The 13,467-nt window shown below is 37.3% G+C and overlaps 1 protein-coding gene across 1 annotated transcript in view; it reads right to left on the bottom strand.

Moving 5' to 3' along the window:
- The window catches only part of MBTPS1 (membrane bound transcription factor peptidase, site 1), a 43,612-nt gene that overhangs the window by 9,670 nt on the left and 20,475 nt on the right, over positions 1-13,467 (bottom strand). The window contains exons 11-18 of the mRNA XM_084645017.1: positions 11,525-11,686; positions 9,739-9,883; positions 8,844-9,032; positions 8,005-8,177; positions 6,366-6,481; positions 3,782-3,938; positions 2,585-2,709; positions 1,353-1,430 (exon numbers count right to left, since the gene is read on the bottom strand). Of these exons, the coding sequence (XP_084501143.1) occupies positions 1,353-1,430; positions 2,585-2,709; positions 3,782-3,938; positions 6,366-6,481; positions 8,005-8,177; positions 8,844-9,032; positions 9,739-9,883; positions 11,525-11,686 (1,145 nt within the window). The remainder of the gene's footprint in view (positions 1-1,352; positions 1,431-2,584; positions 2,710-3,781; positions 3,939-6,365; positions 6,482-8,004; positions 8,178-8,843; positions 9,033-9,738; positions 9,884-11,524; positions 11,687-13,467) is intronic.

Raw genomic sequence — 13,467 nt, 5'->3', positions numbered from 1 at the left:
GTACCACTTAGCCAGTTATTTCCCATTTTGTAGTGGTACATATGATTTTTCCTTCCTAAATGAAGTACTTTGCACTTGTCTTTATTAATTTCATCTTGTTGATTTCAGATCAATTCTCTAATTTGTAAAGGTCATTTTGAATTCTAATCCTGTCATCCAAAGTGCTTACAACCCTGCCCATCTTGGGGTCATCCACAAATTTTAGAAGCATGCTCTCCCCTCCATTATCCAAGTCATGAGTGAAAATAGTGACTAGTACTAGACCCAGGACAAACTCCGGCAGGACACCACTAGATATGCCCTCCCAATTTGACAGTGAACCATTGATAACTAGTCTTTGAGTATGGTCTTTCAACCAGTTAAGTACCACCTTACAGTAACTTCATCCAGACTACATTTCTCTAGTTTTCTTATGAGAGTATCATGTGGGACTGGGTCAAAAGTCTTACTAAAATCAAGATATATCACGTCCACGGCTTCCCCCATCCACTAGGCCAAAACTCCATCGAAGAAGGAAATTAGGTTGATCTGGCAGGATTTATTCTTGACAAATCCATGCTGGCTATTTCTTATAAACTTATTATCGATAGTCTAGGTGTTTACAAATTGATTGCTTAATAATTTGTTCCAGTATCTTTCCAAGTATTAAAGTTAAGCTGACTGGTCTATAAACCCCTAGCTCCTCTTTATTCTTGCTTTTAAAAATCGGTACTGTTTGCCTTTCTTCAGTCCTCTGGGACCTCACTTGTCCTCCATGAGTTCTCAAAGATAACTGCTAACAACAAAATGTGATACTTGTTCAAAACATTAGCTATAGCTGTACAACAAATGCATCACCAACTTATGGCTTGGAAAAGAAAATCCTACAACTGAGATATAGCTAAAGATAATACTAAAAAAATAGAAGATAGTCAAATTTGATAGGACCAAGTCTGAGTTTAAAGACATTTAGACTTCAGCTATCACTTTAACTGAAATGTACAAGCAACAGTCTGAAGTAAAACTGCACAAAACCACATGCAGAAAGGACACTAATAATTACCTATGCACCCAGATGCACACACAATTTCTGCTGCATCTGTAAGTGTATAAATAGATATACAGAGACAGCAGTATTACAATAAATATTTGTGTATATAGTTACATATAACTGTCTTGTATCAAAAGCATGCCTGTACCTGTGTCCTAAGCTGTGTGTAAAAACGCTATACCAAAAGAAACAACCTATCTACTGAATTACTCTGTACATTTTTGGTAACTTTTGCACTCAATTATAAATGTTTACCTGTATACCGACCTAGAAATACCATTAATAAAAAAAATTATAAAAATAAGGAAATGCAGCTGTATACCTTGGTCCTTAAAAGTGTGTGAAATTACAATGCCATCGTCTGGAAACTTAGCAATACTGCATCCTGATGCATAGTTCACTGAAAAAACAGACATATGAAATTACAATGCACAGACTAACAATGCATGTACTTTCCCCCCACCCCATTATTCAGCTAACTGTGAAGGTCAAGAAAGAAAAGAAATGCATCATACATGCTTATATGAGTTCCCATATTCTGATTAAAATCACCATATAATCTGCAGAAGGGTTTTTTTTCAATTAACTACTAAAGAATTTCCAAGAAAAGCTTTCAAATATTTAATTTCATATATTTCACTCAAGTATACTTTCATTTTAGAAGTTACGATGTTATAATCTTTTTCAAACCCAAAAGAGAAGCTTAATTATTTTATCTTTTACAAGCCATTGTTATCACTATGAAGGATAATTATTATTTGTATTCCAATGGCCCCCACCAACAATCAGGGATTGTACGAACAAAATTAGAGGCAGTCCCTGATCTGAAGAGCTCACAGTCTAAATAAACAGAATAGACAAAGGGTGTAAAAAAAGGAAACAACACACAAGCAGAAGATTGGAAACTAAGGCAAAGAGAGATTAAGTGACTTGTTCAAGGTCAACCAGAAAGTCTGTGGCAGAGCCATAAAATGATTCCAGATTTCTTGAGCCCCCGTCCAGTGTCTTTCACCACAAGATCATCCACCATAATAGCTAAAACCTCAAACAGTGAAAAATATCAATTGATATGGGTAGACATATTTAAAATCAATCAATTACGGGGTAGAGAATTCAAAGGTCAAGAGGACAAGATGTGCTAAAGAACATCCAAAAATTATACACATGTGTCAAAAGTGGAACGTTTTGAGGAGTGACTCCAAACGTGAATTTTTTTTTTTAAGAGAAAACTTCAAAATTCAATTTAAAATATTAAGTTAAATTAGGACAAACCTGAACCTTGATATCTAATATTTCTAATTAGTAAGTAATTATAATTTCAAATTAGAAAATAAATAAAACACTAAGAACTACATCTGGAATGCAAATACAAAGACGACCATAGAGTTTATTATACAGATATTAAACTAAAATCTTCTACTAGATTTTTTTCATACAATTTCATAGGGGTGTTAGTTGCAGTATCTCTGAAAGTCACATGTCCCATAAGTATAACTATTTCCCCAAAGAAAATACTATTCTTGGAGTAGTAAAGTACTGTATTCCATGACTTACTTTCATGGTTTGCCATGGTAAAATCCCCTTCGTACAGCCCATCACTAAAGGCCATGTTCCAGACAGAGAGAAGATCATTGAGAGCTGGAATATTAGCACCTCCAGTATCTGGCATCCACCACTGCCTACAAAAATTAGAGCATGACACAGGTTATTAGTATAGGAGATCCAAAATTTTGTTTCATGACAGAAGTTCCAATATCTCCCTGGATGATATTCAGAATGCACCAAAGCTATCAGTACATTCAAGGACATAAATGTTAATGTTTATTTGGTGGTGACAGTTTGAACACTAAGACTGTGATTTTCAAAGAGGTCTGAAGTGCGTTATGTGCCCAGATCCCATTGCATTTCTATGGGATATAGGCACCTCACTCCCTTAGGCTCCTTTGAAAATCCCAGCCTAAGTTAATTAACATTACAAATGTGAAATTCTCAACGTGGTCCAGCTTTACAGTGAAACAAAGTGTGCTTTAGCAGAACAGAACAAAAAACACCTTGAAATAAAACATTTTGACACGTCTACTTGGTTTGGCAATGAAGGAAAAAAGCTAATGGCCCAAATCATTTAAAAGCTGTCCGAGAGAATAAGGAACTTCTGATGTCTCCAGTAACAGAAAATATTGTTGTTAACAGTTGGTTGGATAATTTCTAGGTTAAAAATAACACAAAGCTGACTGATGAGTTTTCTAATCTTTAGTTATTTTTAAGCCCACAAATATTAAATTTTCCATTATTAGTGATGCTAACGTATTTCCCCTTTATAAAATATATAGGAATTATTTCAGATATTTGAATACTGGGTCACTTAGCTAACTGATACCATTCATAATTACGCTCTCCTTCCCATTCTCCTCCCAAAAACTGACAACTGAGAACTTTTTTTTTTAAGTAGTCATTGCTTTTTCTAGTCTCTATATTTGTGACATATGTTGCCTTAATATAATATATATATATATATTTACAGCAATTGCTGTTAAAAACATGCCCATTTGCCATTTGATAAAGACAAAGTGAATGTAGCATCTGCAGTATTCCCTTCCTTATACATATTGTGGGAAAGACTGCAAATACTAAAATAATGTTACTGCATTACCTAAGACAATAGACAAGTTTATTTTTTTTATGATGACCTCCTTATAAAGAGCAATTATGTTAAGTTGTGGTTCCCACAGGCCCTCCCCCACAAACTGATACCTTGTGTTTTCATCGTAGAACTTGACTTTTCTCATCACTGAAGTGTTGTACCAATCACTGAACACTATTAGCGAGAGTCCATTATCAACATCCCTCCTTAGCTTGGTGATTTCTTCAGGAAAATATTCTTCCTCACTGTCCACCATCAGTAAGGTCCCTACATAAACAGAGCAAACAGAATTCATAATCTCTGAAGATCTAACCAATGTAATGTTACCTCTATCTACAGAACTCATGCAGAAGGTAGCATCTGTGCTGTGTCCCCATGCCTTCCTAAAAATATGCTCCAAAGTGACCTGAAGGAGCCCCCTTTAAGGGTATCAGTCTCATTTCCTTTCAATCCCTAGTTTCTTTCAAGAATGCCAATAATAAGTGTCAATTTTAATAATGGTTTCTAGGATGTAGGTACTGGATTAAGACCACCAACTCCTTTAATGTGTCATGCTACAGAGGAAGTTATAGTAAGGAATAAAGGATGCACTGATAGTGACTCTATAGTTATGTTTTAGCCAGGATTTTCCCTTTGACAAGACCTTAAAATCTCTCAAACAAAATCAGTGACTTGCCAGCATAAGCAGGAACATACAGCCATTAAAACAGGAAGGCTTCAACAATATGTGTAAGAAAATACCAACATGAAAACAACTCAGTAGTGAATATTACACGGATCAGCGTTTGTTTTGAAGCTGTGCATATGTAGGGGAAGAAGAGGAGTTCTGTAACATCTCTAATGTAAATACACAAACCAGTGATTAAGTCTTTACATGAGACGGATTGGATATCCTTTAATATGTAATGCTTCTTACTTTGATGACAAGTTTAATTTTTATGCTTGATAATACAAGAATGAAGAATGAATCCTAGCCAAAGACACAGTAAAGATTTGAATGGTAATTGCTTGCTTTAATACAGAAGACTATATGCTTAGTGATCTATCTCCATGTTTTCCTTCTGTTCAAATACTATCATTTATTACTCTAGCTGCTGTGAAGTCGTAATAACCAGATTAAAAAAAATATTGAGACTTCTTGCTGCCTTTTTGATGCAGAAGATTAAAAAACGGTCTTGGTTATTTCACAACGTTATTATAAATAACCAAACAAAATAAGAAGGTGACTTATTTGCTCCATAGGAAAAGTAATTGGAAAAATATACTTGTATACCCTGGAATAAACAACTGACATGTTAATTTGCTACTAGTTATCGAGGCACCTTAATTCTTCACTCTTTCTGTAATAAAACATTTCCTAATAAGAGGTACACTAACATTATTATTTCTTTCTTCTAATATTGCGAGAGCTCTTCTTTCAAAGCTGTCTATTGGAATTGTTTTTCCCCTCCTATTTGCTTTGTTGTATATAAAATGGTAATAAGACAAAAGCATTTCAACTGGAAGTGTTTACAAACTGCAGCATCACCAAGAACACAGAAGAGAATCCCATCGCCTCCTACCCCTTCTGCAAATGAAGTTCTTATACAGAAAATGCTATTCAATATATATTGGACAGTTAAGTAGAATGAACATCAAATTCATTTCCACTTTTGACTGAAGGTAGTTTTGTATATTTATCCATATGTGACAGGATAACATTTATAGTTTATTACATTTATGCAAAAAAACAGTTCTAGTCTAATTTCTGAAAGCCCAACAGGTCATTTGATTTTTCAGTGAATGCTGTTTCAGTTTAACTCATATAAAGATTTCCATTATTAACCCAATTTAAGGAATTTAATATTTAGAGTATTTAAATATATGAGGCTGAAACAAAGTTCATTGTCATGCAAGAGAAACTTGTTTGGCAGCATCCATGTGACTATGTCACTAGAGACCCATTCATGATAGGGGTCCCTTTCAATAGGCATTTATCTGAGCTACGCTGGCATTTGTCTTAAGGGGTTCCTATTCTCCAGCAACTAAATGAAGACAGCATGCAAGGTGGCTCTACTTATCATTATAGCAAACCCTATATTAAGGTTATCTAACACTGCCCATTACAAAGGATTCTTGCGACCTTTTCTTTACGTTCTCACACTTCCCTTATTTGCAGCAGTCCTTTGATATTTGGCGGGGGGGATGCCCAAAAGCTACCGAGGTACCATCTCTTTGTCCCATGAAATGTAAACTGTTGAACATGGCCCTTTCACTTCCCTTCCTCTGGAAGATTTTGGCAGTCTGCCATAATATTAATTAAACCCATGAACAAGGTAAGACCAAGATTCACCACCAAAGCAACAGTCTCAGACACTGTAGTGAGAATACATTTCTATGATTCAATATACAATGCGATATAGGGGCTAGGGAAATCAGAACATTATGGCAGATTGAATTATGAGTTTTCCTCCTTCTCAGCCCATTAAATATTTTTGGATACAACGAAAGGGGAATTGATTAATTGTACTGTCGAAAATGGAATACTACAGAGAAACTTCCTTTGTAAAATTAAAGACACATTTATAATGTATGCAGTTATTTTTCTATTAGCATGTACTCTCTAGTATTTTTTCAGATCTTTTCAATCCCTTACAAAGATAAGAAAGCTTCTACAAGAAATTAACAGAACATAAACAATGCATGACTGCTTACCATACTGACTAGCATCAAAACATGTAAATGGTGAACCAAGAACTTCAACAAAATATCCCATGCTTCTTAGATGCTGGTACATATCCCTGAAGTTTGTATGGATGTGGTCACCATTCCTAATACAAATAAAAGTAAACAAAAACAGTGGTCAAGAAATGTAAACATCACATGCACAAACATAAATTACATTATCTTGTTATAGGGTCAATTTTTATTTTATTTTCTAAAAGATACATTTTCAAATAATGGCTTCTAATTTTCCATGCATAATCAACTCTATCCACAATTCTGTGCAAACTGTATCATCTGGAAGTGTAGATAATAGATTGCAATGAATTACACAAACAACACTAAAGGCTGAGTTGAGGCCTCTTATGAAATACATTAGTATTTGTTTATTACACATTTCAAATAGAAAAATTAACCCCATATTAAAACCAGCTGAGATGAAGCAAGTAAGTGGGACTGACTTTGGAGAACTGCTGAAACCAGTGGAAACAGCTCCTTGCCATTTGCCAAGAACCATTCTAGGGAGACGAGTATCCCAGTTCCCCAGGCAGCTATTCAGAAGAAGACACCCAGCACCTGTAACCTGCTTGGTTCCCATTGCTTTCTCACTGTGTGCTCCCTCCTACACAGTGCCCACAGTCCTTGTCTCCACCCGAGTCAGACTCTGGAGTAGGTTCCCTTTTTGGCACTAACATCAACTTCTTTAGGAGTGAGGGACCAATATGGAGACATTTCTGAAAAAGCAGAGGCCCTCGTCTGGGATCTCTCAGGTTGCTTTGACGTGTGCCAACACAGACAATAACATGTATACCAGTTCCCTTTCACGAAGTGAATAGCGGAGCTGAGAAAATGCCATAGTCAATCTGTAACTAAACTAAACTATTAAGTTATTTTTAAAAATGAACCTTCAGTTTGAGTTTTATGAATGAATCTAGCTGAATTTGTAAAGGTGTTTTGTTTTTTAAATAAGAGCAAAACACTTTAAGATGAAGCCTTAGTTTTCAAATACATTTCACTCTTTAGAGATGTCAAACTTTTCTTCAGAAATCCAGGAAATAATTTAAATAAGTTGTTAATAAACCACAGATAAAGCTCGAGAACTCCATCTAGAAGCTATATCGTTTTCCATGAAATTATTAGAAAATAAAATTCCCCATGTTATATGCTGGAAGTGGGATTATGTTCCCTAGACAATAAAGGTACAATACACCATCGCTATAACGAACCCCTGGGGATCCAAGCCATTTGGTTGTTAGAGCCAGTGGTTCGTTATAGGGAAAGAACCTTGCTCTGTGTGTGGGGGAGAAAGGGTGGCTGACACTTTGAGTCCCGCAGCACAACTGAGAGCTCCTCTGGCCCCGGGACCATGGCAAACAGCTCCTCTGGCAGCCGGAGGAACTGTGTGCCTCCACTCCCCCGCAGCCCTGAAGCCAGAGGAATTGTCAGCCCCCTGCTGCAGCAGGCGAAGCTTGGGATGGGATCCAAGGGCCAGGTTCGGTATAGCCTAAGGTTTGCTATTACGAAGGGTGTTATAGCGAGGTTGTACTGTAATGCATGTCATTAACATACAGTCAAGAAATAAACTCAAGAAATTAGTTACAATTTCTCAGATAAAACTGAAGAGACACACCAATCTAAAGGATCATTCTTCATCCTCAAATTATCTCTGGGGAAGTATCCTGGTGGATAACGAAGATTGTGATACTGATCCCAAAGGACTCGCTTGCTACGAGGAGGGGTAGGAATAATCTTTACTTTTATTGGGAGCTTCACAGTAGAAGTCTGCTCTGCACCACTTTTAGACTGGAAGAAAAAAAGGAAAACAAAAATAATGAAATACTTTTCCTAAAACAGTATTTACAATTTCATTTAGGATTATAAAGGTCCAGAAATACTGAAGAATGATTTTTGATTTTTATTTGCCAAGTTTACCCACTAAATCCAGGAACAGGTTTCCAGTGCCAGCAACCAATATTCAGAGATGAAAGTCTAATCCCATAAAGCACACAAGTATTGTAACCCCATTATAAAAAATCCTTTGTATATTCAGTGGTTTACATTTATGCTCAGAATTTAAAATATTTAAAAAAAAACTTCGGTGCTACAGGTGCTTTAAACATTTGAGACTTTAGAAGGTTCTCCAAAACAATTAGTTCTTTTTATGGAGAGAAAAATAATTCTAATTCATTATCAACCTGTGAAGATTTCCTATATTCCACCAGTTTACTTACAATTTATATTAGCCTCATCTCTCTACGGAGTTGGCCATGTGAAAGGGGTTTTTGTTTGCTTCTTTGTTTGAGTGCATTAATTTCCTGGTTAGATCCCTCAACTGTTCGATTTCTTGCTCAGATTACTAAACCTTGTCCCCAAATTCAACTGCACCCAAGATTATAAACCTAAACCAACCACTTAGAGGGATATTCATTTATCACTACATGATAAAACACTGAAATGAGGTAAACTTACTTCATTTTCTGCGGGGGACAATACTGTGATCATGACATGACCTTGAGCAATGCCTTCCCAAGACGCAGCTTTCTTTGCTACAGAAATAGAAATTGCTAGATATCCTGACCAAGGCCATAATACCGGGGAATAGGAGAAAGCCACTTCAATGTTATCTCCATTCTGTGGTAAATAGGGCTGCCAGTCTGGCTGCAGAGTAGAAAACAGAACGTGTTGGTAATTATTTTAAAATGTTGATGAAGGAATTTTTGTGGGAAACAGAGTTAAGGTTGACTATCACCTGGTAATTAGGTCACTCACTTAGGACATGGGAAACCCAAGTTCAAGTCCCTGATCCAATGACTAATACCTCATAAAAAGTGGAACAGCTTCAGTAGGAGAGGTTGAGCCCAGTGGTTAGAGTGCTCTGCTGCAATGTGGGAGACTCAAGTTCAAACAGTTTCTCCACAGCAAGCAGATGGGGGACTGAACCCAGGACTCCCGCATCCCAGGCGAGAGCCTTAAGCACTGGGCTAAAACTGGTAAGGGAGCCATCCCATCCTCTAGACATGTTACAACTCCTGTCCTCCTTTGCTTTTGTCAAAATTCCCCAAACTGAAACAAAATCTTTTGAGTTGGGTTGAAACTAAATGTTTTAACCCAGCTCAACATTTTCTGACTTTTTGGAATTGCTGAAAATTTTTTTGTTTTCAGTTCGATCCAAAACGAAACAGATTTTGATTTTTCAGAATTGCTAACAATTCAAAAAATCCATTATTCACACAGCTCTAGGTGTACCGGGTTTGTGCTTACTTTTTTATTTGGCATGGTAAAGTATTACCTGCTCTCCAGTCAGAAAAAGCAGCTCTTCAATGGGAAACACTATTGTTCCAAGTCATAGCTACTGCTGTCTTACCTTGTCTATAATTCTCCCAGTGACACCCATACCATTAAGGATGGTAATATTAACAATAGTTGGCATTCCTCCATAATAAATAGGTTGGGAGCAATAGGGCCACATGTAGGGGCATTCCGTCAAGTCAATGTAGCTTGGACTCAAACTGAAAAAAATAAAAAAAATACAGTAAATGAAAAAAGCACATAAAACACAATCATGTTAAAAAGTCAGAGGTAAAATTAGCAAGCTATAGTCCCTCTCACAGCTCTGATCTTTCTTTCCAATGAGTCTGAGACTTAAAAACCATGATTAAATTTAAAATATAACATGAGAAAGTTTTATGGCACAGATGGTCTGGTGATACGTAATCCTGCCACAGCATGGGGGGATGCACTTGATGATCTTTGAGGTCCTTTGCAACTCTACATTTCTATGAGAAATAAAGTTATTTAATTTTTAGAATGAAAAAAAAAAAAGAAAAGAAAAGAAAAACTAACAGGACACAATTTAGCACAATAAAAATAATCTGATGTTGGATAACTGAAATTGGATTATTTCTCTATTTAAGTGTTAAATTTTCCACTACATACCCAGGGGATTAAACTAAGGAAGGAAAGAAAATGTACAAGCTTTCATAATAAAGAGGTGACAGATTCAGGCCCCTATTCCTCTCTAATTTTAAGAAACACAGAATATCAGGGTTGGAAGGGACCTCAGGAGGTCATCTAGTTCAACCCCCTGCTCAAAGCAAGGCCTAATGATGGCTTCTGACAAGAGGCTTTTCATTAAACTCTTCCATTTGAATTATGTAACCCAGGGGTAAGCAACCTATGGCACGCATGCCAAAGACAGCACACAAGCTGATTTTAGGTGGCACTCACACTGCCCGGGTACTGGCCACCATTCCCAGGGGCTCCGCTGCTGGCCTGGGGTTCTGGCCGCCGGCCCCGCTTAACCCGCTGCCGGCCCTGAGTCCCGGCCACCAGTCTGGGGGGCTCTGCTGCTGGCCTGAGGTCCCAGCTGGCTCTACAGCTGGCCTCACCCTGGGGCAGTGAGGGGTGCAGAGAGTGGATGGGTGTTGAAGATTTCGAAATGCAGCTCATTCAGTTAAAAAGCTCAGAATTGTGGGCACCAAAGTTTGGAGATCTGCGGAGTGCACTTGATGCTACCGAGAGAGATCATGGGGCCTCTATTCTGACCTGCTGGACGTCCCTGCCAGTGAAATTTAACTGTTTGAAGAAAATTGAGTTTGCAATGCTTTCAGCTTTTGGATTCACATACCTATGTGAACAGGTATTTTCACACATGAAATCTGTCCTCTGTCCCTCTCGGAGCTGGTTAACAACTGATCACTCAGAAGCCTGTGTGCAGCTTAAAGTATCCCAATACGTGCCAGACATTGCAAAACTCAGCAAGGAAAAGCAAGGGCAAGAATCACACTAAACTGGTAAGATCTGCATTTTAATTTAATTTTAAATGAAGCTTCTTAAACATTTTAAACATCTTATTTACTTTACATACAACAATAGTTTAGTTATATATTATAGACTTATAGAAAGAGACCTTCTAAAAAGGTTAAAATGTATTACTGGCATGTGAGACCTTACATCAGAGTGAATAAATGAAGACTTCTGAAAGGTTGCCGCCCCCTGCTGTAACCTATATGCGAATTCTCTTCACCATGTGAGCATGCAGACTGCTCAGCTGAGCAAGATGTGTGACTTTCTTTTAAAACAAATGCTCAGAACAACATGAATAACATTAACATGAATAGATTATTAATTAACGAAAAATTAACACTCACCTGGCCTGTGGCTTATAGCTATTAAGGATCTGGTAGGCTCTAAGAAGATCCAGTTTGCCATGTCCTTGCTCAAACATGTTAACTCCAGGAACCCTACGTGCTGATGCAATCAGGGCCTGCTTCATGCTAGCTGGATTCACCATTTCACGCTTCTGAACTGTGCTAAAAATGACAAATGTTTATTAAATTACATTTAGGAAGCCCTGTTCTTATCTCGGGCTAGGCATGGAATGAGAAATGAGACTAAGGCCAGGTCTACACTCAAAAGTTAAGTCAGCTCAGCTCCATCGCTCAGGAATGTGAAAAATTCACACCGCTGAGCAAAGTAGCTCAGCCAACTTAACTCCCAGCGTAGACAGCACTAGGTCGACAGAAGAATTCTTCTGTTAACCTAGCAGCCACTTCTCAGGAAGTGAATTTACTATGACAACAGGAGAACCCCTCCTGTCACAGTAGTGAGCGTCTATAGCTTTGCTGCTGTAGTGTTTCAAGTGTAGACAAGCCCTAAACTTATTCTAATCCATTCAATTTAAGTAAAATGTAACTGACAATCTATTACATGCATAACCTATGGTTAAAAACTGGAGACTATCACTTAAGTGACTTTTCAATGGAAATGCTTAAGATGCACTGTTGAACAATAACAGAATACCATTTATTTATATATTTTTGGATGTTTTCTGCATTTTCAAATATACTGATTTCAATTACAACTCAGAATATAAAATGTACAGTGCTCAAATATTTGCACTGTAAAAAAAGCAAAAGAAATATTATTTTTCAATTCGCCTAATTCAAGTACTATAGTGTAATCTCTATCATGAAAATTGAACTTACAAATGTAGAATTATGTACAAAAATAACTGCATTCAAAAATAAAACAATGTAAAACTTTAGAGCCTACAAGTCCACTCAGTCTTACTTCTTGTTCAGCCAATCACTCAGACAAACAAGTGTATTCACATTTGCAGGAGATAATGTTGCCCACTTCTTATTTACAATGTCACCTGAATGTGAGAACAGGTGTTCACATAGCACTGTTGTAGCTGGCGTTGCAAGATATTTACGTGCCAGATGCACTAAAGATTCGTATGTCCCTTCATGCTTCAAACACTATTCCAGAGGAAGTGTCCATCCTGATGACGGGTTCTGCTCAATAATCATCCAAAGTAGTGCAAACCGACACATGTTCGTTTTCATCATCTGAGTCAGATGCCACCAGCAGATGCTTGATTTTCTTTTTCAGTGGTTTGGGATCTGTAGTTTCCACATCAGAGTGTTGCTCTTTTAAGAATTCTGAAATCATGCTCCACACCTTGTCCCTCTCAGATTTTGGAAGGCACTTCAGATTCTTAAACCTTGAGTCAAGTGCTGTATCTTTAGAATTTCACATTGGTAACTTCTTTGCGTTTTGTCAAATCTGCAGTGAAAGTGTTCTTAGAACGAACAACATGTGCTGGGTCATCATCCAAGACTGCTAGAACATGAAATATATGGCAGACTGCAGGTAAAACAGAGCAGGAGACATACAATTCTCCCCCAAGGAATTCAGTCACAAATTCAGTTAATGCATTATTTTTCTAATGAGTGTCATCAGCATGGAAGCATGTCCTCTGGAATGGTGGCCAAAGCATGAAGGGGCATATGAATGTTTAGCATATCTCGCACATAAATACCTTGCAATGCCAGCTACAAAAGTGCCATGCGAATGCCTGTTCTCACTTTCAGATGACATTGTAAATAAGAAGCAGACAGCATCATCTCCCATAAATGTAAACAAACTTGTTTGTCTTAACGATTGGCTGAACAAGAAGTAGGATTGAGTGGACACTGTTTTGGTTTTGAGTGCAATTATGTAAGAAAAAAAATCTACATTTGTAAGTTGCACTTTCATTATAAAAAGAACAGGAGTACTTGTGGCACCTTAGAAACTAACAAATTTA

The sequence above is a fragment of the Lepidochelys olivacea genome, assembly GCF_965140295.1.
Source record: "Lepidochelys olivacea isolate rLepOli2 genome assembly, chromosome: 12".
In the NCBI taxonomy this organism is placed as follows: domain Eukaryota; kingdom Metazoa; phylum Chordata; order Testudines; family Cheloniidae; genus Lepidochelys; species Lepidochelys olivacea.
Note: the sequence above shows the minus strand (reverse complement) of the source record. Positions and strands in the feature narration are given on the sequence as shown.